The following is a 23,419-nucleotide window of genomic DNA, read 5'->3' on the forward strand; positions in this document are numbered from 1 at the left end:
TCAGCAAAGGGAAGCAAAGCCTGGAAGGGCTCAGCTCATAAAATCACTCCAAGGGCTGGAGACACGTTGGGATTTTTCTTCCTGACCTGATGGTTGAGGAGGCCGCAGATTTTGGAGGCCTCTGTCCCTCCAGTTCAGAGGCCTATCCCTGTGACTGTGGCATACACTCTTAGCAAGACTTGAATCAGCTGCAAAATTTTGATTTCTCAACTTATTTTGCAAATCACTATGATTGCAAATCTGTGCAAAGTTTTTGCCAACTGTTATTAGTCTGACCCGTGAAAAACTTGCCCCCGTATTCAGGTCATGAAAGGGATGGAATCCCCTGATCCAGGACTGCACTGGCCTTCCAGAGAGTTGGGGGGAATGTTCTTAGCAAGGAGCCAGACACAGCTCCCCACCACTGCAGAAACTCAGTTCTGAGCCTGCCCACCTCCTGGGAGGTGGTCAGCATTAGGGGATTTCAAAAAACTCAATTAAATGGGCATTTTTAGTTGCAATTTGCAAACTTGAAGTCACAGGTTTTCATTTCGGACCTGAATCACAGGTCCATAAAGCCAGGAAAACCCTTCTCTTTGGTCTCAGTGTTGACGTTTTTATCACGTTTCCTTTCAAATTCCTTTTTTACAGGTCCCATTGAAATAGGAATTACACATAATCTGCCCTAAGGATTCAGCTCCATACAAGGGTTGATGTTGGAAACATTCGTTTAAAACCCGAGGGCAGAATAGCATGGTTACAGAGACAAAGCTGGGATTAATGACACGATTAGCATTTCAAACAAAGCAGCTCAATTACTGATCCCTGAGGTGTCCTTGCCAGGCCACCAGACTCCTGAGGGAAGTCACTGGAACCCCTTCCAGCCCAGCAGTCCACAAACTACACCCCCCATTCAGAGAAAAAACCTTTTATTCCTATCTGCTCCCTTTCGGCCCCCTCTTTTCCCAGGATAAAGCGCTAATTAATTCCTTACCTTTCTATTTATACCCATTAGTCATTGCAAAAGTGTCCCCCAGTAGATTTACAGTTCAATGTAATGACTGTGTCTAGAGGGAATATTATTCATGCAGTTAGCTGAAATCTAACAGAGAAAGTCTCTATTTTATTTGTAACCTTAGCCAGAGTAGTCGTTTTGGGGGGGTGTGCAGAACCTCCAGGCTCCAGCAAATGTTTAGATAGGAAGGAAAATGAAATTTCTTTCTTAGGTCTGTACATGGTGTTAAGGACTGTGGGTGGGGTGGGATGTGACTAAGTTCAAAAATGTACTTCTTTTTTTTTCTTTTGAACCATCACTAGTATAAGGCTAGGGAGGGGAATGAGGTTTCCTCTATAAACTATGTGGGGTTTTTTCTCTTAATTTCATGGAAACACCACTGCAAGTTTTTCCTTCCCGTTCCTCTGGTGACAAGAAAATAAAACAAATGCAGCTGGGTTGTTCTGCTCTCACTCTATTGCACCACGAAGCCCCAACGACACAAACTGTGCATTTTAACTCTTTCCCCTATCCAGACCTGTCAAACTAAAGATAGTTTGAAATCTCCACAAAGATATCTTGGGATTATCCAGCATGTACTCCAGACCACGGAGGCATCAGCCACCACTCTGAGGTCCTGCCCTGCCAGAAGCTGGAATGCAGTTGCTTCGCTATGCAAAGGCTCTTTGCAATGAGTCAACAAGATTTGGGACTCAGCAGTCTTGACTGGCTGCCTGGAAAAATTGTGCTGCAAGAGGTGAAAGCATCAAAAAGCATGGATTGGGAAACTGGTAAAAGGGGAAGTATTCTGGGAGAAAGGGTTTCAGCCCCTGCTTTCCCCACCCTCTCTGCTCTCTGATCATGCATTTCACAGAATCACAGAATATCCTGAGTTGGGAGGGACCCACAAGGATAGAATTACAGAATCACAGAATCGATTGGGTTGGAAAAGACCTCCGAGATCATTAAGTCCAATCCTTGGTCCAACTCCAGTCCCTTTACCAGATCATGGCACTCAGTGCCACGGCCAAGCTCAGTTGAAAAACCTCCAGGGATGGGGAATCCACCCCCTCTCTGGGCAGCCCATTCCAATGCCTGAGCACTCTCTCTGCAAACAAGTTTTTTCCCATCTCCAACTTCAATTTCCCCTGTCAGAGCTTGAGCCCATCGTGCCCCCTTGTCCTATTGCTGAGTGCCTGGGAGAAGAGACCAACCCCCACCTGGTCAGAACTTCCCTTCAGGCAGTTCCAGACAGTGCTGAGGTCACCTCTGAGCCTCCTCTTCTCCAGGCTAAACACCCCCAGCTCCCTCAGCCTCTCCCCACAGCACTTGTGCTCCAGTCCCTTCTCCAGCCTCGTTGCTCTTCTCTGGACCCGCTCCAGCACCTCAGTAGGTTGGGAAAACCTTGGGGTTGCTGCTAATAAAATTCTGGAAACTCTAAACAGTCCTTCCTTATGTGTTAGCAAACAACAGTTAACGAGCACGTAAATGTTGTGTATAAAAACTGGGTGCTAAGTAAATAAGAACTGCAAGAGCACAGGGGTCTTAAAAGTTACCACCGGGATATAAATAGGAAAATGTATGCAAAGCCTCGATTGCACTTATGTGTTCATGAGGACATTCTAAACATCCTGGAGCAGTTGACTTTAATGGCCGAAATCCCAGGAAATGCTGCTAAAATATGGTATCAAATGAACATTTGCTTTTTTCTTCATAAAGATTCCCCTTTGTGCCTCATTTTAGTGCAATTTGAGAATGTCAAACTCAGTGGGGGTTGTTGCTCATGTGCATGACCTGGGTTATTCTAGAAAACTAAGTATATTTTCTTTTATATATATATATATATATATATATATATATATATATATATGTTTTTTTAATAGATGTCTTCTCCTGGGCACTGGTGATGATGAGCAAGATCTGACTTGGATGCCTCGGAATCAGCACAGGGAATATTGTAGTAGGACTCTGCTGGAGACCACCTGAGGAAGAGGAGGAGGTGGATGAAGTTTACTTCAGGCACTTGGAGAAATTCTTAAAGCCACAGGCCTGGGGAAGCATGATCACCCCAAGAGGTTTCTGGAATGGTTTGAAGGCCATTTCTTGATGGAGCTGCAGAATGAACCAACTAGAAGAGATGATCTTTTGGACCTATTACACAAACACAGAGCAGAACGGGCTGAAAACAGGAAGGATGGAGGCAGCCCTGTCCACAGGGTCTACAGGGCTGTGCCATGAAAAGTGCTGAGAGAAGTCAGCAAGGCAAAGAGCAGGATTACAACTCTGAACGTCAGAGGAACAAGGGTCTGCCTGTTGTGGTGAGGGAATACAAATACAAATACAAACACAATGTACAAATGATTTAGGAAGTCAGGTTCCTGGAAATGTTCAAGGCCAGGTTGGACAGGGCTTGGAGCAACCTGGTCTAGTGAAAGGTGTCCCTGTGGGCTGGAAAGAGATGAGCTTTCAGATCCCTTACAACCCAAACCATTCCTTGACTCTGTGATCAGGAAGTAGGAATTTCAGAAAATGGCACCTATAAAAGGGTGTAAAATCCATCCATCCATCCTTCTCTTTGTCATCAGTGAAAATGCTGAGAATACCAACCACATACTTACAAATATTTGAGAAGCAGCATTCACTCTTTTCACCAAGCATTTAACAATCTTGGCCTCGTTTTTAGTTCTCTGCTCACATTTACAAAACAAGACCTTTGAAGACAACTGCATAATGTCAGAATTGCATGGTGTGGATGCAACTGCAGACAGACCCAAAGAAACTACAGTAGCTGTTTTCCAGAGAACCCATAAAGCTGTTTCAGACGCACATCTGTGGTTTAAAACAAGGAGATCACATTTTATTGGGGGCTACAAGTCAGATGTGGGGAAAAGAAAAAAAGCAGATACATAGTTTACAAAAGAACAACCAAACATACCATTAATCACATTTAGGTTTACAAGGGGAGGTAAATGAACTAGTAGCCATCTGTGCCTTTCTTTACCCTCTATACAGACATAGAGGAGAGCAGACAGTCCAACTTCTTTCTTTCTACTTTTCATCTTCTTCCATTTCCTCTCTCTCCATTTAAAATATAAATGAATACTAAATATCTTTTCAGTATATGGTGTGTTCTGTGAGCAGCAATAATAACTTGTGGGTCAGATAGACCCCCAAATAGGGGGTGAGCAACTAACCCATATCCATGCACATTCTCTGCAAAAATCTTTCCATGAAATTTGCAGTTCCACTGAAAGGAGAAAAGAAGAAGGGGAATTTATTAGAGGATTAGGAAGAGGAGGTAAAGAGAGGATAGAGACAGTGGATGGGACTCCTATGAGTGAAGGAGAGTGACTGCTCACCTGGACAGAACTCTATATATAAATATATGTGATTGAGATATATAGATATAAAAAAGATTGATTGATATATATATATATATATATATATATATATATATATATATATGTGTATATATATTATCATCATCATCATCATGGCTGGGCTTCGCAAACGAAGATTTGAGAAGGGCACTACCCACGCTTGCTGCAAGCTGCTGGTGGCTAAAAAGGCCGATATGGGATAGGCAGGTCCGGTCACAAAAGGCACAGCGGAACGTCTCCCTCGGTGACATTGGCAAGGAACGGTTCTTTCTGCGGTGTCTTTTCTCCTCAAGACTGACTCTCCGAGCGTTCTCAAAGGAAGCAGCAGCGTCGTGAGTGGTGTGTCTCCATGAATCCCGATTGGAGGCCAGAGTGGACCACTGGTGGCAGTCAATATGGCCAAGGCTGGGGTGTTGTTTCAGGCAGTCCTTGTATCTCTTCTTCAGGGCTCCTCTCTTGCGGCAGCCGGTGGCGAGTTCACCATAGAGCACAATCTTTGGGAGGCAGTGGGTGATCCTCCATCCTGGAGACGTGCCCCGCCCAGCGCAGCTGCGTTCTCATCAGCATGGCCTCCATACTGCTGACCCCTGCCTGTTCAAGAACAGACACATTGGTCATGTAATCAGACCAGTGGATGTTTAGGATTGAACGGAGGCAGCGCTGATGGAAGCATTCGAGAAGCCGCAGGTGGTGGCGGTAGATGACCTTGCAAGAATACTTCTGAACAGATTAGTACCCACTATTGCAGAAGATCTTCTACCTGAAAGCCAGTGTGGTTTCAGAGCCAATAGGAGCACCACAGACATGGTGTTTGTTCTCAGACAACTGCAAGAGAAGTGTAGGGAACAGAACAAAGGTCTCTATATAACCTTCATTGACCTCACCAAAGCTTTCGACACTGTGAGCAGAAAAGGCCTGTGTCAGATCCTGGAACGTTTAGGATGTCCCCCCAAGTTCCTCAAAATGATCATCCTGCTACATGAGGATCAGCGTGGACAAGTCAGATATGGCGATGCACTCTCTGAGCCCTTTCCAATAACCAATGGTGTGAAACAAGGTTGCGTTCTTGCACCAACTCTATTCACAATCTTCTTCAGCATGATGCTCCAAAGAGCCACAGCAGACCTCGATGAAGAAAACGGCATCTACATCCGATATCGTATCGATGGAAGCCCATTCAGCCTAAGGCGACTGAAGGCCCACACCAAGACCCTGAATCACCTTGTCCGTGAGCTGCTTTTTGCTGATGATGCCGTCCTCGTTGCTCACACAGAAGCAGCTCTGCAGCACTTCACATCCTGCTTTGCAGAGGCTGCTGAGCTTTTTGGGCTGGAAGTCAGCCTGAAGAAGACGGAAGTTCTCTACCAACCTGCACCTCAAGAAGTCTTCCATCATCCTCACATCACCATAGGCAATTCAGAGCTTAAGTCAGTCCAGCAGTTCACCTATTTGGGAAGTATCATTTCCTCAGACGGTAAGATTGACAAAGAGATAGACAACAGGCTGGCAAAGGCATACAGAGCCTTTGGAAAACTCCATAAAAGAGTCTGGTCCAATAAACACCTGAAGAAAAGTACAAAGATAAGTCTCTACAGAGCCATTGTACTGTCTACTCTTTTATATGGGTCTGAATGTATATATGATATATACAATATATATATACATATATCTATATATATGAGACATACAGGCATATGATAGATACAGATAAAAATACAGATATATAGATGAGATATATAGCTATATTTTTATTTTTATATACATATATACATATACATATATATATATTTATACACACACAGTTATCTGTAAAAGAGCATCACTGCGGACAGTAAGATATGTCTTTACTCATCTCAATTCCCTTTACCAAGAAGAAAGGAGATGCTCAATAAAATCTTGGTACTGTCTCAAAAGTTCCTGCCCCACATCCTCCAGAGCTTCTTCTCAGCCCATTCTCAAGGAAAAAAACCCAATTACAGAGAACTAGCTCAGATCTTTAATGCAACCAGTTATAAAACAAGATTGTAAAAAAGCCCAATTTATCCAGAAAACAAACCCAGCATGTTTTGAGGTTATTTTGTCCTATTTTCTGAGTAAACAAGAAAAACTGTCACTTCACTGTCTCTACCCAATGTAAGACAAGAGCTCACCACATGTGGCCATGTAAGACAGAGGTGTGAAGATTATAATATTCCTACAAATGTCATGAAAATGGATGCCCAGGTAGGTGAGAAAGACCAACTTTGCCCTTTTTATGGAGGGAAAACATGCAGTAGGGGGTTGTTCTGTAAAATACACAAGAATCATCACAGAGATAAGGCATTCTGTCATGTCAAGGTGCAAGGAAAGGTTTTGATTTGACATGAGAAAGTTCAAGAAACACACATAGAAAGTTAAAAGTGTGAGGGACGTTTGCTCAAGAAACTGCAGAGAAGAGACAACCCTCAGGAGTCTGGGAGGAGGAAGAGGGAGATATGGAAGTGTGGATCTGTGCTCTGCTCCTTTCCACACTTTCGGAACTCACCAGCAATGCAAGAGAGAGATGTGCTGTCCAGGTGGTTGTGACATGGCCTCCTTCTGGAGAAACAGCTTCTGCAGGAGCAGATCCACTCAGAAATAGCCACATTGAAGATGGATTCACAGAAGACCAGAATTCACAGACTATTCTGAGTTGGAAGGGACCCACAAGGATCACTGAGTCCAAGTTAATGGCCCACATAGGGGATTGAACCCATGACCTTGGCATTATTACAACCAAGTTTTAACCAACTGAGCTGATCTCAGGATTAGTTGAGTTGATTGGTACTCATGGATGTAAAAGAGCTTGGACACAGCAGCAAAGCAGGCAAGAAAATGGCCTGGAATGTGGTGTATTCACTGGATCACTGGAAGGTGGTTGATTTTAGAGATTCATGGTTGGAAATTAAACATCCCACATACTGTCTGGTAAATCACTTTCATCAGAAGTTGGACCCATCCTCTTCACTAATGATCCTCTGGAGAGAAAAAGGCCATCCCATTTAGAGCTGCAGGAGAGTCCCTGAAAAGCCGTAGCCCTGCAAAATCCTTTTTCTTCTCTTCCAAGGAACTATTGAGAAATTTCTTATTTCTTAGGTATGTTTATTCTTCACTGTCCACTTGCTCCAGAATGAGTCCTGCTTCTAGCACAGGGCTTTGAGATGACCAGGAAACAGGCAGATAGAATTCTGGCTGATTGCTGTGGTTCCCATTGGTGCTGCTTGAGTATCACAGAATCATGGAATCATTGAGGCTGGAAAAGACCTGGAAGATCATCGAGTCCAACCATAAACCCAATACTGCCAGTTCGACCAGAGAACTCTTGGTGAAGAGGTTGGCACAGAATACTCTAGAATTGGGTTTCTTATTTTCACTTGGTAGTTCAGATGTTTTTGAAACACAAAGAGACTGAGCAACATGTTCCTGTCCATGAGGACTGGTGGGATAGCATCTTACTCTGAGATCTTTTGACACATATCCTTTGCTTTTATAACTACTTGGGAGTCAGTAGAGTGAAATAAAACCTAAACTGGGTTTCCCCATTGCAATTGCCTTGTCTGTGGCAGCTGTGGCCTGATTCTGGTACCTTCACACTGTCCATTTACACAGAGGTTTGGAGACAAAGTCCTAGCTCAAGGGATAACAGGTTGTGTTCCTGAAAGTCATTGCTGTTCTCCTTATTTTTTGCAGGGACATTTGCCCCATTATTCATTTAGCAGAGCTAAAAATAGCTTGTGAAATTAAAAATAATTTTAAAAATACAAAAAACCCCTAGATTTCAAGGAGCATTTGGACAACACATGGTGAGTTTTTTAGTGGTGTACAATGCAGGGCCAGGAGCTGGACAAAATGATCTTTGTGGGCCCCTTCCAGCTCTGGATATTCTCTGATTCCATGATTCTATGAACCCAAACCCAGAAAAGAAATAGGTAATACTCAGGCTTGGCTGACTCCGAGCAAGACTTGCACATTTGAAAAGGCAACGATTCTATGATTCTATGCAAGCTGCTCTTTTTTGAAATGTTTTTTATTTGTTCCTCTCAGGACATGTTACTAGGATGGAAAGACAAGTAGGACGGCAGGGGGGAAGAAACACTATTTGATGGTATAAATATGTGGGGCAGCAATGCCAACCACGAAAAGGGGCCTCCCATCATGGAAAAATGAGTGAATGTAAAACAAAGATGCCTTCAGCTCCAGAAGGGCCAACCTCGCCCCAGCCCAGCCCGAGCCGGGGGCGGAGGGGGGAGCGCATGGGAGGGGACCCTCCCAGCTCTGGGTAGACCCACAGTGACTCTCCGTGGATGTCTGGAGCTACTGCAAATGAGACTCTGCCTAATTTTGGAGGAGGAGGAACTCAGAGGGCAGTTCCAGACGGTCAGGGAATAGCGGGATTGCACTGGAGACGCCTCCGCTGCTCCTCCCGCTCCTTCGCCCCGCACATCCCGCACCCAGAGCCCCGAGCCACCCTCCAGCCGGGCATGCGGGAGCCTTCCTGACACCAGCCGCTCCACAAAGGCTTGTTTCCTTACGTCTCAGAGGGGGTTTGGAAGAGAAGTTTTGATGACCCCATTTTCCAGGTAGGCAGAGTTTTTGTCTCCTCGTACAGCGGTCATGCGTCTCTTACTGATGGACCTCCAACTGCGAATAGCACAAATCCCTCTGAAATTCCAGCCGGTGCCTGCTGCTACTGGCAGGCTCTCCAGCAAGGTGCCCATTTCGGGCACATCTTCTTTAGACAGTACCTGCTGTAAGAGAATATATATTTTTCCTTTACTTTCTGCTCTTGGCTACTTCAGGTGTTTTTCCAAGAGTTTGGTTTTTTTTCCAGGTGCAATAAGTGTGGGCTACAAGTTCTGATCTGCCAGGGCCAGAGGTCTAGAAAAACCCTCAGTGGGGAGGGGTGGATATGTTGAACCCAAGTCTTCTCTGGGGTAACTGAGCTGAGTTCAGCTGCACTGAAGTGATAGCAGGGCAGAGAGACTGATTTGCTGCATGATTCCCCTTTGATTTGAGGGATTTCAGAAGATATGCATTAGACTAACCTGTGGTCCATGCCTCCTAGTTAAGGTGAATTCCATCAGCACAGTCTCCTCTGTTTTGGGAGGTAACTGCACATTCAGAATGCCTGTGAACTCATTGCACTTCATGGCAGGGGTTTCCTCCTCACAGCCTTCCTGCAGCCTGGGCTTTCCCTGGCTCAAATCCAAGGACAGTTACATTAGGAGACCTGGAGGAGGTCTGGGGTACCTGTAGCTGTTGGGAAACCTTCCCCCTTGGTGCTCTGCCCAGGAACTAAAATTACAGGGCACGTTTGGGTAGTGGCAGTAACCAACACTGAAGTTCCCTCCTCGTGCAGTGTGCAAACCATGGACACATGAAAAAGAAGGAAGAGGAGGTGCATTTAGAAGAGTTTTGTTCCAAATGGGACATATTTTTATTTTCTAGTTTTATTTAGCAACCATTTGAGTGGAGAAAATGCTGCATGCACATGTGAGTGGCACCAGAGGCACTGCCTGCTGGGCATGGCCATGGAAAATGTTGGGCTTGAGCAACAAGAAAGTTTCAAACTTTATTCTGCATATTTGAGCCATAGCCAGCATAATTCTTTTATGAGAGCAGTGTAGTTTGTGTGGCTTCCAATTTGTGTGGCTTTTAATTTGTGTGGCATCAAATAAGCTCCTTGCAGGCAGAGTTAGCTTAGAGAGCAGAGCATCTAAATTTTTGTGAATTTGGGATCAATTTGCTCAGGTGTTCTGGTGTTGGAGGAGAAATACACAGTGCACCAGAAAGAACTTCAGGAATATCAACATGTGGAATAAGACAGACCATGGCTTTGCCTTTCTGGATGTATGAGGTAACCTTTCTAGTGCATTAGAATCTGCTCTATCTGATAATCAGATATGAGACTGCAAATAAGCCAGATACAACTGGCACATTGTAGTCATTGCAAGTATTTTGTCTGCCATAATATTATATTTGGTTCAGTTGCTCGGCATGGAAAGAGAAGTAAGCAGAGAACTTGGGTCCTCCTGTAAGGCCACTTTTTTTGCAGGGTGTGTTTAGATAAATCCATGTGGTTTTCAGCTATGTGTGTAACAGCCAGATCACCTGGGATCTGAGTGTGGGAACAGCAAAGGCCAGGCACTTTTCTGCTGAGCACCTGAGCACAGACCCTGAGGACCCACTGCTCGAGATTCCCTGTTGTTTTTTCCCATGTGTGCATCTCATGGGGAAAGAAATTAATCACTCAAAAATACAACTACTGGGAGAAGGCCTTTTAGGAACAACCATCCTGCTGTGGCAGAGAGAGGAAGGTCAAGGAAGAAAAAGATGAGCAGACCCAAGTATTCAGACACAATGAGTCAGCTCCCAGTTTGCTCTTTCCATTAGTTTTTTGGACTATTTGTGTTCAAAAATTGCCTTCAACATCCAGAAAAAGGTTATTCTGAAATACTGGTAAAATCTGAGCTTTCCATCCCAGTGTTTTGCAGCAGCAGGTGGAACTTTACAAATATAAAATGTTATGAGATTTACAACAGGATCACAACACCTGAGGAAAACAAAATAGGCACCATTGCCCACCCCAGCCTTGGAGACCCATTAGGTGGGGAGAGGAGTTCCCAGCAGCTGCCCCATTGTGTATCCACCGAGGTTAATACGAGGTGGGATGCTGGTAGAGCCGAAGACTAACATAGCTCAAGGTGGAAAGTGGAATAGAGGAGACTGTGCAAAAGGACCACAGAGAACTGAGTTGTGTTTTCAGGTGTCATGTTCCTGCCTCTCCATTCTGCCCTTGTAGAATTTTAAGGTCATGGTGTTTCACTGACCCAGTCCCAAGCCCCGAGGGCTGCAGGGTGGGGCCATCCTGTGCCAGAGCTGGCCCTGGTTGCCCATGCAGGTTAACTGCTTGCCACAGCTCTGCCTGGAGAGCCACTCTGCTGTACAGAGCCTTCTCACCCACACACACGGCGGGAGGGAAAGAGGGAGAGAGGGAGGTGATTCTGGGCAGGATGATGAGTCAGACATTTGGCCAAAGCCTTCAGCACTCCCAGCCTCTCCAAAAGTTAATGTCTCTGTCTTCCTCAGCTAAAGACTGGCTCTAAAATGGTGCTGTCTGAAGGCACCAGGCTGTTGTGTCCTTCAGAAGATCGGGATCAGCAGCAGCTCCATTTTATGGAGGGTAAACAAAACAAGTAAAGCCTGCAGTAAGGTTGGAGGGACGAAGTCTTGATCTTAACTATAACACCCCTTTAGCATTAAGGTATTTTATCCTTACAATACCCTTTCTATTCTCTGCAGCACAACAAAAATTGAGTCACACTGGCCTATGCAGGGACTTCACAGAATCATGGAATCACAGATCGGTTTGGATTGGAGGGACCCTAAAGCTTATCTCATTCCATCCCCCTGCCATGGGCAGGGACACCTTCCACTGTCCCAGGTTGCTCCAACCTGGCTTTGAACACTTCCAGGGATGGGGCAGCCACAGCTGCTCTGGGCAACCTGTGCCAGAGCCTGCCCACCCTCACAGGGAAGAATTCCTTCCCAATATCCCATCTAACCCTGCCCTCTGGCAGTGGGAAGCCATTCCCCCTTGTCGTGTCCCTCCAGGCCCTTGTCCAAAGTCCCTCTCCAGCTCTCTTGGAGCCCCTTTAGTTACTGGTAAGTGCTATAAGGTCACCTGAGAGCCTTCTCTTTTCGAGGTTGAACAATCCCAATTATTTCAGCCCTTCCTCACAGAAGAGAGATTCCTTCATGAGGCTGCAGTCAGGTCTCTTTGCAAACAGCTGTGCAGTTGCTCTGAGTTGGAGAGGGAGGAAAAGGACCCATGAACTACTCGCTGGGGACATTTGGGTGCTGAGCTGGAGGTAAATGAGAGGCCCTTGATGTCAGAGGGCTTTGCTGAGCTATGTCAAGCACCTCAAGTTTGTGTTCCCAGAGCTTTTGGATCTCTTGTGCCACCCACACAGGAAATCTCCAAAGAGCAGGAGGGTTTCTTCTTCCCCTAGTTAAAATCTGGCCTAAGCCTGAGTGAGGAGAAAGGCTGTTGCTGTTGGGGGGGGTATCAGCAGCACTGACACCACTGACCGGCACAAACCAGTTTGCAGAACCCCGGGGTGCACTGCAGCTGGCAGTGTCAACTGGAATGGGGCATGTCCCACCAGGCAATAGCTGGTCACCATGTGGAGAGAGGCCTCAAGAGATGCAGGGGGGGGCTGAGCTGCCTGTATTCTTCAGATAATCCTACTTCTCATGCAGCTGAGGCAGCAACCCAGCTGCATTACTCACTTGCACTGCCAATGCCACCAAATGCACTCAGTGTCCCTTCAATCCTTTGACTCTTCCAAAAGTTACCAGAAAAACAATTTAAGAAAGAAACTCTCTTGACTGGATTCAGGTCTTTTTTTTATAACAGATATCCCACATGCCCCCTTTTGGTTTGTAGTGATTTGACCTCCATGCAGAGAAGCATCTATGGGCCACCAAGGGGCCATGCTGGTTAGTTCTCATGTCCTCTGAACATAAAGGTGAGCACTGCCTCTTCCTACATATGCTGGTGATAAGTATCACTTGAGTGTTGCCTGTGAATGTCTTTTCAAAGCTTGAGTTCCCTTGAACACTTCCATACATTCTCAAGAACTTTTCAGACTAGCTCTCAATTCTTCTGAAGCTTTAAGTTATCTCAAACCTACATGGAATATACTCCCTTGTGCAGGTGGACCTGGTGATGGGTTGAACACTAAAGATGTTCACTTCTTCTAGCGGTTGTTCATGTGTCACTTCACTCCATGGGTTGTGAGGGCTACAAAGCAGTACTGTCCAGCAAAGACTTTTATACCCCTTTGGTATTCACAGGTATCACCACTCACACAGTGACCTGGAGGTGGAAAGGACCCGTTGCACATTCACTGGTGGTCTGGCTGGGCAGGTGAAGAGAGAGGGACATGGATGTGTGCATCTGAGTGGATAAGGGGTGTTGGAGACAATGTGGGCATGGCATAGTTAGACACACACCTGGAAAGAAAGCATGGAATTGGAAGGTCCTGATGCACTGTGCATAGCTCCACCTGGAGCTGGCTGAGAAGCTAAAGCAATTTTAAATCATGCTCCAGCAAAGGAAATATTTCAATCATTAAGCTTTCAAGTCTGTATCAAAATCTGCATTAGTGGCCCAATGATGTGTCCCAGTGATGGAGAGGTCTAGTTTGTCACAGACAGGGTTTATGAGGAGCATTGATTGGCTTTCTGTCATGCCAGCAGAGTTAGGAGGTTGTGTATCATGTTTAACATGTAACCTGTGTTTTCCCACAGGCATCTGAGTATCCTGAGGGACTGCTGAGATGTTCCGACAAGCCTTGTTTTCCACTCTCTTTTGTGTGGCTTTAGTTCCCCTCCATGCTCAGTTTGACGGAGATTCTGGAGATGTCAGTTCTACTTCCTGTGCAGGTATTAACCCAAATAGTTTGGGTCACCTTTATGGGCAGCAATTTTAACAAAAGCAATGGCCATGATCAGCTGTAGAATCTGCTTGCCAGGAACTGACAGTGTAACATTCCACCTCTGCTGCCCCTTTGCATTTCTGTGGTAACAATCCATCTGTAGGCAACACTGTCCTCCACCCCAAATCACATTTCTGGGTTTGTGTTGGAGTGCAGAGAGGTAGAGATGGAAAAGCTGGGTCTGCCAGTGGTGGCCTCCCAGCAGATGCAGTGACAAATACCAGTCAGTCTCCAGCAATCATCTCCCTATCTGATGCCAGAAAATTGTTTACTTTAAATTTGATTATTTCATTGCTTTTCAGTTGCAATGCAGAGGTGATTTACTTGTCCAGCCTGACTGCTACAAAAAAATAGCAAGATTTTCAAGACTGATTCAGTAATAGGCAGTGCTGTGTTAATGGTTGGAGTCGATGATCTTAGAGGTCTTTTCCAACCTTAATGATTCTGTGATTCTGTAGCAGAGTTTAGGATTTACAAGTCCTGGGCACTGGGGAGCCATCTAACCCAAACACAGATGTTCAGAGCTAGGTGGGACTTGTGCTTTTCCCAGTATTGCACTTGATCCAGGTTTCTGGGGGACAGTGAAGGGGCTGCATGAAGTGCTGTGACACAGTCTGAATAATTGTCTCCATGCAGAAAAGAGGAACTGCCCCATCAATGTCTACTTTATCATTGACACCTCGGAGAGCGTTGCTCTGCAGACGGTGCCCATCCAGAGCCTCGTGGACCAAATAAAGCGGTTCATCCCGGTGTTCATCGATAAACTGGAGAGTGAGCTCTACCAGAACCAAGTCTACATCACTTGGCAGTTTGGTGGGCTCCATTACTCAGATGTGGTAGAAATTTACAGCCCTTTAACAAGCAGCAAAGACATTTACCTGCCCAGGCTGTCTGCTATTAACTACCTTGGCCGGGGCACCTTCACGGACTGTGCCATCTCCAACATGACACAGCAGATCCAGACACAGATGGCCACCGGCGTGAACTTTGCAGTGGTCATCACTGATGGCCATGTCACTGGCAGCCCCTGTGGGGGGATGAAGATGCAGGCTGAGAGGGCACGAGACATGGGGATCAAGCTCTTTGCAGTAGCCCCCAGTGAGAAGGTGTACGAGCAGGGGCTGCGGGAGATCGCCAACCTGCCGCACGAGCTGTACCGCAACAACTACGCCATCACGCTGAAGGACACCCTGGACATCGATGTCAACACCATTGACAGGATAATCCAAGCTATGGTACAGCATGCTGCATGAGGCAGGGAGGACAAGAGAAGTAGTGCATGGATGTGGGGATCGTTTATTCCTGTGTTTTGGCAGGGCTCTGGAGAGTGCCTCTGGCAGGCAAAATTGAGTCTTTTTTCTGGTACTTAACCAGAACTCCTTGATTTGTGCCTCTTGTTTCCCAGCATGTCTGAGCAGGCTGCCACACTAGTCCTGGCTCTTGCTGAAGACCAGACCCATACCCTAACCTGCTCCCCATCCAAGGACACATGGAAGAGCATGCCACACTGAGACACATGCTCACCATCAGCATGGTCCTTAAGACCCCATCTGTGAGGCATTGTTAATGGGGCCTCTGCTGAGAACATCTTTACAGCCATGGGGTGTTTACCACTCAATTTCCCTATCACACATCCCTACAAGGAAGGGTGGGATGCTGTCTTTCCCTTGGGGCTGACCACCTTAACTGATTCTCTTCATCCTGTTCTCTCCTTTGCAGAAACACGAAGCCTATGGTGAGGTGAGTGAGTTGCATCTTTGTGCCGGTGCCACACGACACAAGTTTAAGTTGCCTCAATTAGAGAAGACCAGCTTGTACCCCTAAACAGCACGGACCTCCATGAGATGGGTGTCTGCTCGCCTGTGGATCAGTGCAGAGTGTGGGGACATACCCTCTTACCCAATAGTTGTAATGGCACACTGGACTCACTCCCTGCCTCCCTCTCACCTGTAATGAGTTCAAGTCTGTGGAATAGACTTGTTTCATCACTTTGGACACACGTTCCCCTTCTGTAGGTGCTGCACAAGCTGCCCTGCTGGTACCACAGGGACAGGGTTTGGCATACAGAGGGAGGAGTATGCAGGTGATGCTCCAAAGGGCATGGCTGTCCCCTGAGGACCCCAGATGAGGACCCCTCTTATGCTTGGCAGTCCTGTTCTTCGAGGCTGGGCCCAGAGCTAAGCTGTAACAAACAAGCTCGTGGAAACTTTCTGCTCTTAATCAACATGCAGCACTTCTCAGTGTGCTTGTTGCTGCTGCAGCCCTGATCCAGCTGGAGTCACAGCAGATTTTAGCCCTGAGTTGATGGGGAGAGGTGCATGGAGAGCCATGTGTGTTGAGCTGGGACGAGTTTTGGGTACACACTGTCCCAGCACATGAAGTAGTGGCACTCTGTTTAAACACCTCCTGTTTAACTTCTTGTATTTCAGTGCTACAAGATGAGCTGCTTGGAGATTGCAGGTCCACCTGGCCCCAAGGGATACCGAGGGCAGAAGGTAAGTAGGTCTAAGCTGTGGGAAAGACAATAATGCCTGGGCCTGCCACAACCAGGATGCCCTACACCCACCTCAGCTGCCTTCTCAGGTTGCACCCAGGTGGGAAATAACTCCTCAGAATCTGCCTTGGCCCTGGGTGACACAGTAGCACACAACCAGCACTGGTGTGCCCATGTCTATGCCAAGAGTGCCAGCAGAGCAGGGAGACATCTGAGCATCCACTGTGCACCTCCAGCACCTGAGTACAACAGGAGTGAGGCAGCAGCTCTCTGAGTTTCCCACTCTCAAGGACAGAGCTCTCACATGCATAGGATGTCCCAGTCTCCTGCCCCAGCTCTGTGTGCTCCTATCCCCATACAGTCTTTCCCTGACTTCCCCAGAATAAAGCAGGTCCTGGTAGGTCCAAGCAGCTGCCAGGAACATGATGTTACCAGAAATTGCCATTTTCTCAGTCAGCACCAAGCCTGGATTTACACTGGATTTTTTCTTCCCTCAGGGTGCAAAGGGGAACATGGGTGAACCAGGCTCGCCTGGGCTGAAGGGACGACAGGTGAGTTGTGGAAAATCCTCCCCTCTGTTTGCTGGGGCTCTGATGACCTCAAGCTAAATCTCCATGTCTTCCTCCCTGAAGGGTGACCCAGGTATTGAAGGACCCATCGGATATCCTGGTCCCAAGGTAAGAATCCCATGGTCAACAGCTGAGCTCTTTGCATGGTGAAGAAGGAGGAGCTTTGCTTCTCCCTCTTACTTGCCTGTTTCCCACCCCAGAGCCCTGCACTCTGCTGCCTCCACTCCTGCTGTTTTCCCAGGCACTAATAACATTATTTTTCTTCTTCTTTTTTGTCATTTTTTTTTGTCTAGGGTCTCCCAGGGCTGAAAGGAGAGAAGGTGAGAAGGAAGAGACAGAATGGCTGGCTGGGCACTTGGCAGAGGCTGTGCTCCTTTCTGATGCAAAGAGGGAGAAATTAGAATTGTAGACATGAGGAGGGATTTCCAAGGGCACCCCCAAGCCTGTATCCTCCTTCAGGCATTGCTCACTATGTGGTAGAGTGGTGATGATTTTAGGATGTAGATGGGTGGGGGGTGTAGACACAGTGCCTGACTTGTGTCCTCTTTTTCTCCCAGGGTGAAATTGGATCCGACGGACGGAGGGTAAGAAAGAATATTTTCTAACTTGAATGTTGCTTCAGCTACCAACCCTTGGACTGTGTGCTAATAGATTCCATCTTTTTTTCTCCCCTTGATCCCAGGGTGCCCCTGGTTTGGCAGGCAGGAACGGCACTGATGGACAGAAGGTAACTGGGAGCACTGGGAGCACCCCATAATGTCGCTGCTACTCTTTCATTTCTTTCCCCTCTCTCATCTCCACAGTCTGTTTAGTTTCTCCTGTGCAGACTCTGCCTTTCTGTTCTGACTGAGGGTTCTGTGACCTTATTTGCACATTATTTTGCATGTCCTGTAGAAATACAGGAAGTAATTCAGGTCGCAGAAGTGAATCATGGAATATCCTGAGTTGGAAGGGACCCACAGGGATCAAATCCAACTCCTGGCCCTGCACAGACACCCCAACAATCTTCTCCTGTGCCTAAGGGCATTGCCCAAACGTTTCTTGAGCTCTGGCAGCCTTGGGCCTGTGCCCACTGCCTTGGGGAACCTGTTCAGTGCCCACCACCCTCTGCGGGAAGAATCTTTTCCTAATATCCAGCCTAAACCCCTCTGACACAGCTTCATGCTGTTCAGTGCTGTCCCTCTGTCAGCAAGGTCTCTGCAGGACCTGGATGTGTAACCTGCTCTGTGCTCAAACTGAGAAGGTGATACAGCCAGATAATTTGGGTATAGATACCTACCTCATCTTGAGTGTTAGCGACCCCTACAGGACATGGACACAGAAAGCTTTGCAGAAATTTGATTTTCGGGGCAGTTCATCATAGAATCTGAAATTTAATCTCTAAACTTGTTCTTAGTATTAAAGCCCTAAAGCCAAGTGAAAGGGCCATTGAACAAATTGCCTGGCTTTGTCCACTGACCAGCATACACTGGCTTTGCTCTGAACTCTCATATACCCAGCCCAGTATATCTGTGAGCTAAAAACTGTGCTTCCCATTCCTGAAATGCCTACTGAAGCTCTAAAACAACCTTCAGTCCCTCACACTCTCTAAAATACTAAAGCTCTTCAGTCTCCTCCATTCTCTATCTAGAACAGGCTGTCTCAGCAATGATGACTAAGCTGTTTTGGGGCACAGAGCAAGGCAGTCCCTGTCTCACAGTGTCCCTCAAGCAGCGTGTTTGCTGCACACCTGAGCTGCTCTGACATGAGGTGCATGAGAGAGGACCAGCACAGCCATGAACATGAGTGACCCCCAAATCCAGCCTCAAGGGACATTTCCATCACCCAGGGCACATGGGCAGGATGAGCATGCCTGAATTCCCACTACCACTCAGGACTTCACACTCTTTTTCCTTCTCCACTTGTCTCTCCACACCCCACTTCTATTTAAGGAATACATTTCCTATTGGTTACCTGTCTGGTCACAGGTAAGGTCAGCAGATGATGCTAAAAATTATTAACTGTTAACAGGAAAACCTATGTTTTCCTTCAGGCACCTACAACTTCTCAGTCTTTTTCTTTTGAATGCAATCTGTGCAGGGCAAGCTGGGGAGAATTGGACCACCGGGATGCAAGGGTGACCCTGGCGACAAGGTAGGAGCGCTTTATTCTTCCATCACCACATCAGTTCTATAGCTGTTGACTGAGTTACATATGTAGAAGGATAAACAATGAGAGGTTACTGGCCCGTTTTCCTACCAACTGATCTGATCCCACATTTGGGATCCCTGGAATGGGGAGCACAGCCTAATTTTTCTGTGCCTCCTTTCTGTGGGTAAGTAAGCTGGGACTCCTCAGCATCCCTCCCACAGAGAGAGGAAGACTTCCCCTTTCATCAACACCGTGACAAGCAAAAACTACTTTAGTCTCTAGCACTGGCTTAGAAAGTTGCTCTAGAGACTAAAGTAGTTTTTGCTTGTCACAGTGTCAGTTTCTAAGCACTGGCTTAGAAAGTTTATTTGATTAGAAATTTTTGTTTGATTTATTCTGCAGGGTAAGTGTTCCCACTGTGAAATATGTGGTTCTTTGTGATTTCCCTCCCCAGGGCCCTGATGGCTACCCAGGAGATGCAGGAGACCAAGGTGAAAGAGGAGATGCAGGCATAAAGGTACAAGTGCTCTGGGTAGACAGCAGAGTGTGGACAGAGGCCACCAGTGGGGACAGCTAAACACCATTTCCTGTATTTACTCCTAAATCCTACACTGCTTATGGAGCTCTGGCTTTGGGGTCTGGATCCCATCACTAGGCACAGGAGCTGAAGGGAGAGCCTTGCTGGCCCTGCTCTTTGGGTGCCCCAGGAGGCACCAACTCATGGTGCAGCGTGCTGAGGAGGCAGGCAATGACCACTTCTCTCTGCCTGTTTCAGGGAGATCCTGGCCGGCCTGGCCGCAGTGGACCCCCAGGACCTCCAGGAGAAAAAGGAAGCCCGGTAGGTCAATGCAGCATTCAGATGTTTCCAGTGTCTTACTATGGTCTGCTCCATGTGGAGCTGGAGCAGAATCACCTGCATGGCCATGCTCAAAGGTGGCTGCATGCTAGGACATCCTGGTGATCCTGCTCATTAGCCCACCAGCATGGAGAGTGCACCGGGTGGTTGAGGGAGCTCTGCCACCATGTGTGTCCCCACCAATACAGTGGGAAACAGGAGAGGAGACCACCCCACACTCCTGAGCAAAATGAGGATGGGTCTTGAGCATTCATCCAGAGCAATGAAAAGCAGACAAATTTGACTTGGAATGATTTATCTTTCTGTCTGATCCACTTGTAGAATCATAAGATGGTTTGGGTTGGAAGGCACTTTAAAGATCATCCAGTTCCAGCTCACCTGAACCTGGCCTTGAACACTTCCAAGCATGGGGCTGAGATAGCCTCTCTGGCTTTGGGCAGGGCTGGATGGATGCTGTAAAGAACAGCTGACAAACCTGTTGTTAGCTGGTGGCAGAAAAGTGACACGGCATCACACTGCTCCAAAGCTGGAGCCCATGCTCATGGCAGTGACATTTTGGCTTGTAGGGTGTGTGGAAGAGAAGTTGAGTGCTCATACACATCTCTGTTCAAGGTGGACTGCTTGACACAGAGTAAACTGTGTTTCTTTTTCTTCTCCAAGGGACTTCCAGGCAATCCTGGAGCTCAAGGCCCTTCTGGAAACAAGGGAAGCAAAGGTGAAGCAGGACCCCCTGGACCCAAAGGAGAGCCTGTAAGTGTCTGAATAGATTGCTGGACAGTGGGCACAACATGGGAACATGATGGGGTTTCATGGATGAGCACTGAGCAACTGCCCTTTTCAGCTTGCCTTGTGCATCCCAAAAGATGTGCAGGTGCTGATATCTTTCTGTCTCCCATCATAGAGCAGTACTCCCACAATCCTAAGCCTGATGTTAACTATTTCACCTTAGAGAAGCATCCTGTGTTCCCACATAACCACAAAGATCTGGCTGAGTTGTTCTCTAGCAAGTTCCCCAAACCTCTGCCTTCTTGCTGGAGCTCACAGTGTGAGGGTCACGTGGCCATTATGGTAGATCTCTCTGAAAAGGGCAGTGTCACAATATCACTGGTGCCACACAGACCAAGTTCATATGATGGGGCACTGCAAATTTTGGGGAGTGGTCTGGAGATAATGTTCCCCAGCACAGCTCCACCAGCACCAAGGGGTCAGAGCCCAGCCAACTTGTGTCCTTGTGGGGAAAGCAACACTGGATGAGCTGGAAGTAAATCAGAGTCTTTAATCCTGAGGGAATAAACCAGGAATGTTTGTGGTCACTGTGGTGACCACCCATCTGAAAGAACAGTTTGACTGTGGCTTCCCAAAAGGAAGCATGGGCATCCCTGCTCCCCTGCTGCCAGGCACACACTCACTGAGGGGGCAAGAATGCATCTCCCAGGCCCAGGGGGAGGAGGTAGGGCATCCAGGTGTCACTGCTCAGGTAACATCCACCTTCTCACCCCATTTATGTGACTTTCTGTGTCTGCCAAGGGTCGACGCGGAGATCCAGGAACAAAAGGCAGCAAAGGCACTCCTGGAGGCCCAGGAGAAAGAGTGAGTAAAGCAACTGCCCAGACCATTGCAGAAGAGCCTGAAATAGGTGGGACTGGTGTGTGTGATGTGCTACTGCCCAGCCCTGCAGTGTCCAACACCAGAGCTGGGAATCACAGATCCTGCTGCCTGCTGGCATCAGGCACAACCTCCTCCAGGGCTTGGTCCAGAGAGGGGATGAAGGGCACTGAATCTCAAGAGACATATTCAGAGAGCCCACTGCCCTAACACTCTTTTAAGCCAAGAAACAAAAGAAACTCCTTGAAGTTCTGCCATACACATAGATAGCATTGGAGACATCCCTGACCAGATATATCTTTACCCTCCTCACAGGGCGATCCTGGTCCAGAGGGCTCTCGTGGTCTGCCTGGTGAGGTTGGCAATAAAGGAGCAAGGGTAAGCATGGGGCAGGGGTTGGTGACGGGCAGGGGTTGATGACAGGCAGGAGGAAGGGGGAGCACTGACACCATCTGGTGCAGCTTGCCTGGCTTCCCCCCTCGTGCTCATCTGCCGCTGTACATTCTTGTGTCTGTCTTTGCTGTGTAGGGAGACCAAGGACTGCCAGGACCTCGAGGTTCTCCAGGTGCTGTAGGAGAACCAGGCAGGATAGTAAGTCATGCCTATGTGACCTTGTCCTCCCTCTGCACTGAAAACTTGCCCTACTGACATAAGCTGCCTGCACTGACCCTCCTGAGAAGAACATGTATGACCTTTTCTTAGGGAGGCTCAAAAATTAGCCCAGAGGCCCCTGAATAGCCTCTAGGGCAAGAAGTCCCAAGACCTGGGAGTCACTGCTTCTCCATCACTCCTGCTCCCAGGTGTTCCCATGACAATATGGAAGGGACCCTCAGAGTGGGTCACTGGGAAGAGGGAAGATGGGACTCCACAGGCACCCATTTGTCCTGGCCCTATGGTTAGTCCAGCACCCCACTGTGGCAGTAGTGCTGTGACATCCATGTGGCTCTATGGGACATGGGAACCCAAGTACTGAGACAGTCGCTGTCACAGTAAACTCATTGGGAAGGGATATGGTCCTGCAACACTATCTCAAGAGCTGGATTCTCCAGCACAGTCTCCTGTGTGGCCAGGGGAAGAGAGATGGTCTATCAGGGAACATCCTCACCCACTCTCCCCGCTCTCCCCAAAACTATCCTGCAGGGATCACGTGGGGACCCTGGTGACCTGGGCCCAAGAGGTGACGCTGGACCACCAGGACCAAAGGTAAAGTTCATTAATGAAACTCTGCATTTGAAAAGGTGGGCTTGTGTTCCTATTTATTTATTTTGGGGGGAAAATGTTAAAAATAAAAAAGCAGTTTCCACTGCAGAAACCTGTGTGCCTTGGAAACAGAATCAGACCTGATCCACCTTATGGGGCAGAGATCTAGGTCTTGCTCCAGCCAAGGCATCTCTGATTATACCCTTTACCCTGCACAGATTCAGGGGCACCCCTGGCATGTGACATCCCCAAGACCCTGCAAATCCTTGCTCCACACAGCCATTCCCAAGGCTTCAGGGCCAGCTGTGGAAGTCTTGGCTCCTGGTGGTGTCTTGCCCCGAGAGACAATGAAAATGGCTGTAACTGTCAGACCAGGCATCATCAGGTCACAAAGGACAGGCTTGGTATCTCACAGGTCTTTTTTTTCTACCAAAGGGTGACAGAGGCAGACCTGGATTTAGCTACCCTGGACCCAGAGGACCACAGGTATGTACCCCTCGTCCAGCACACCAGGAAGTCTGTTTCAGTGGATGTTGCTGGAGGAGCTGAGCAGCCTGAGAGAAGAGGGAAGCAGGAAAAAAATTATCAGGGAGTAGAGCCTGTCATAAGGAGAAAGGGGGTTGAAACCAGGATTGAACCTGGGCACAGCTCCATCAGTCTCATGGCAGAGGTGCTGGGGACCTCAGCCTCT

The 23,419-nt window shown here is 47.6% G+C and overlaps 1 protein-coding gene across 1 annotated transcript in view; it reads left to right on the plus strand.

Moving 5' to 3' along the window:
* Nucleotides 1-8,749: 8,749 nt before the first annotated feature.
* The window catches only part of COL6A2 (collagen type VI alpha 2 chain), a 26,418-nt gene continuing 11,748 nt past the window's right edge, over nucleotides 8,750-23,419 (plus strand). The window contains exons 1-19 of the mRNA XM_071562988.1: nucleotides 8,750-8,951; nucleotides 13,687-13,821; nucleotides 14,511-15,109; nucleotides 15,594-15,614; nucleotides 16,304-16,369; nucleotides 16,866-16,919; nucleotides 17,001-17,045; nucleotides 17,231-17,257; nucleotides 17,495-17,521; nucleotides 17,620-17,664; nucleotides 19,017-19,070; nucleotides 19,522-19,584; nucleotides 19,843-19,905; nucleotides 20,584-20,673; nucleotides 21,451-21,513; nucleotides 21,844-21,906; nucleotides 22,057-22,119; nucleotides 22,669-22,731; nucleotides 23,164-23,214. Coding sequence (XP_071419089.1) covers nucleotides 13,716-13,821; nucleotides 14,511-15,109; nucleotides 15,594-15,614; nucleotides 16,304-16,369; nucleotides 16,866-16,919; nucleotides 17,001-17,045; nucleotides 17,231-17,257; nucleotides 17,495-17,521; nucleotides 17,620-17,664; nucleotides 19,017-19,070; nucleotides 19,522-19,584; nucleotides 19,843-19,905; nucleotides 20,584-20,673; nucleotides 21,451-21,513; nucleotides 21,844-21,906; nucleotides 22,057-22,119; nucleotides 22,669-22,731; nucleotides 23,164-23,214 — 1,563 coding nt within the window. The 5' untranslated portion in view covers nucleotides 8,750-8,951; nucleotides 13,687-13,715. The remainder of the gene's footprint in view (nucleotides 8,952-13,686; nucleotides 13,822-14,510; nucleotides 15,110-15,593; nucleotides 15,615-16,303; nucleotides 16,370-16,865; nucleotides 16,920-17,000; nucleotides 17,046-17,230; nucleotides 17,258-17,494; nucleotides 17,522-17,619; nucleotides 17,665-19,016; nucleotides 19,071-19,521; nucleotides 19,585-19,842; nucleotides 19,906-20,583; nucleotides 20,674-21,450; nucleotides 21,514-21,843; nucleotides 21,907-22,056; nucleotides 22,120-22,668; nucleotides 22,732-23,163; nucleotides 23,215-23,419) is intronic.

The sequence above is a fragment of the Pithys albifrons genome, chromosome 8 (genome assembly GCF_047495875.1).
Source record: "Pithys albifrons albifrons isolate INPA30051 chromosome 8, PitAlb_v1, whole genome shotgun sequence".
NCBI lineage: Eukaryota > Metazoa > Chordata > Aves > Passeriformes > Thamnophilidae > Pithys > Pithys albifrons.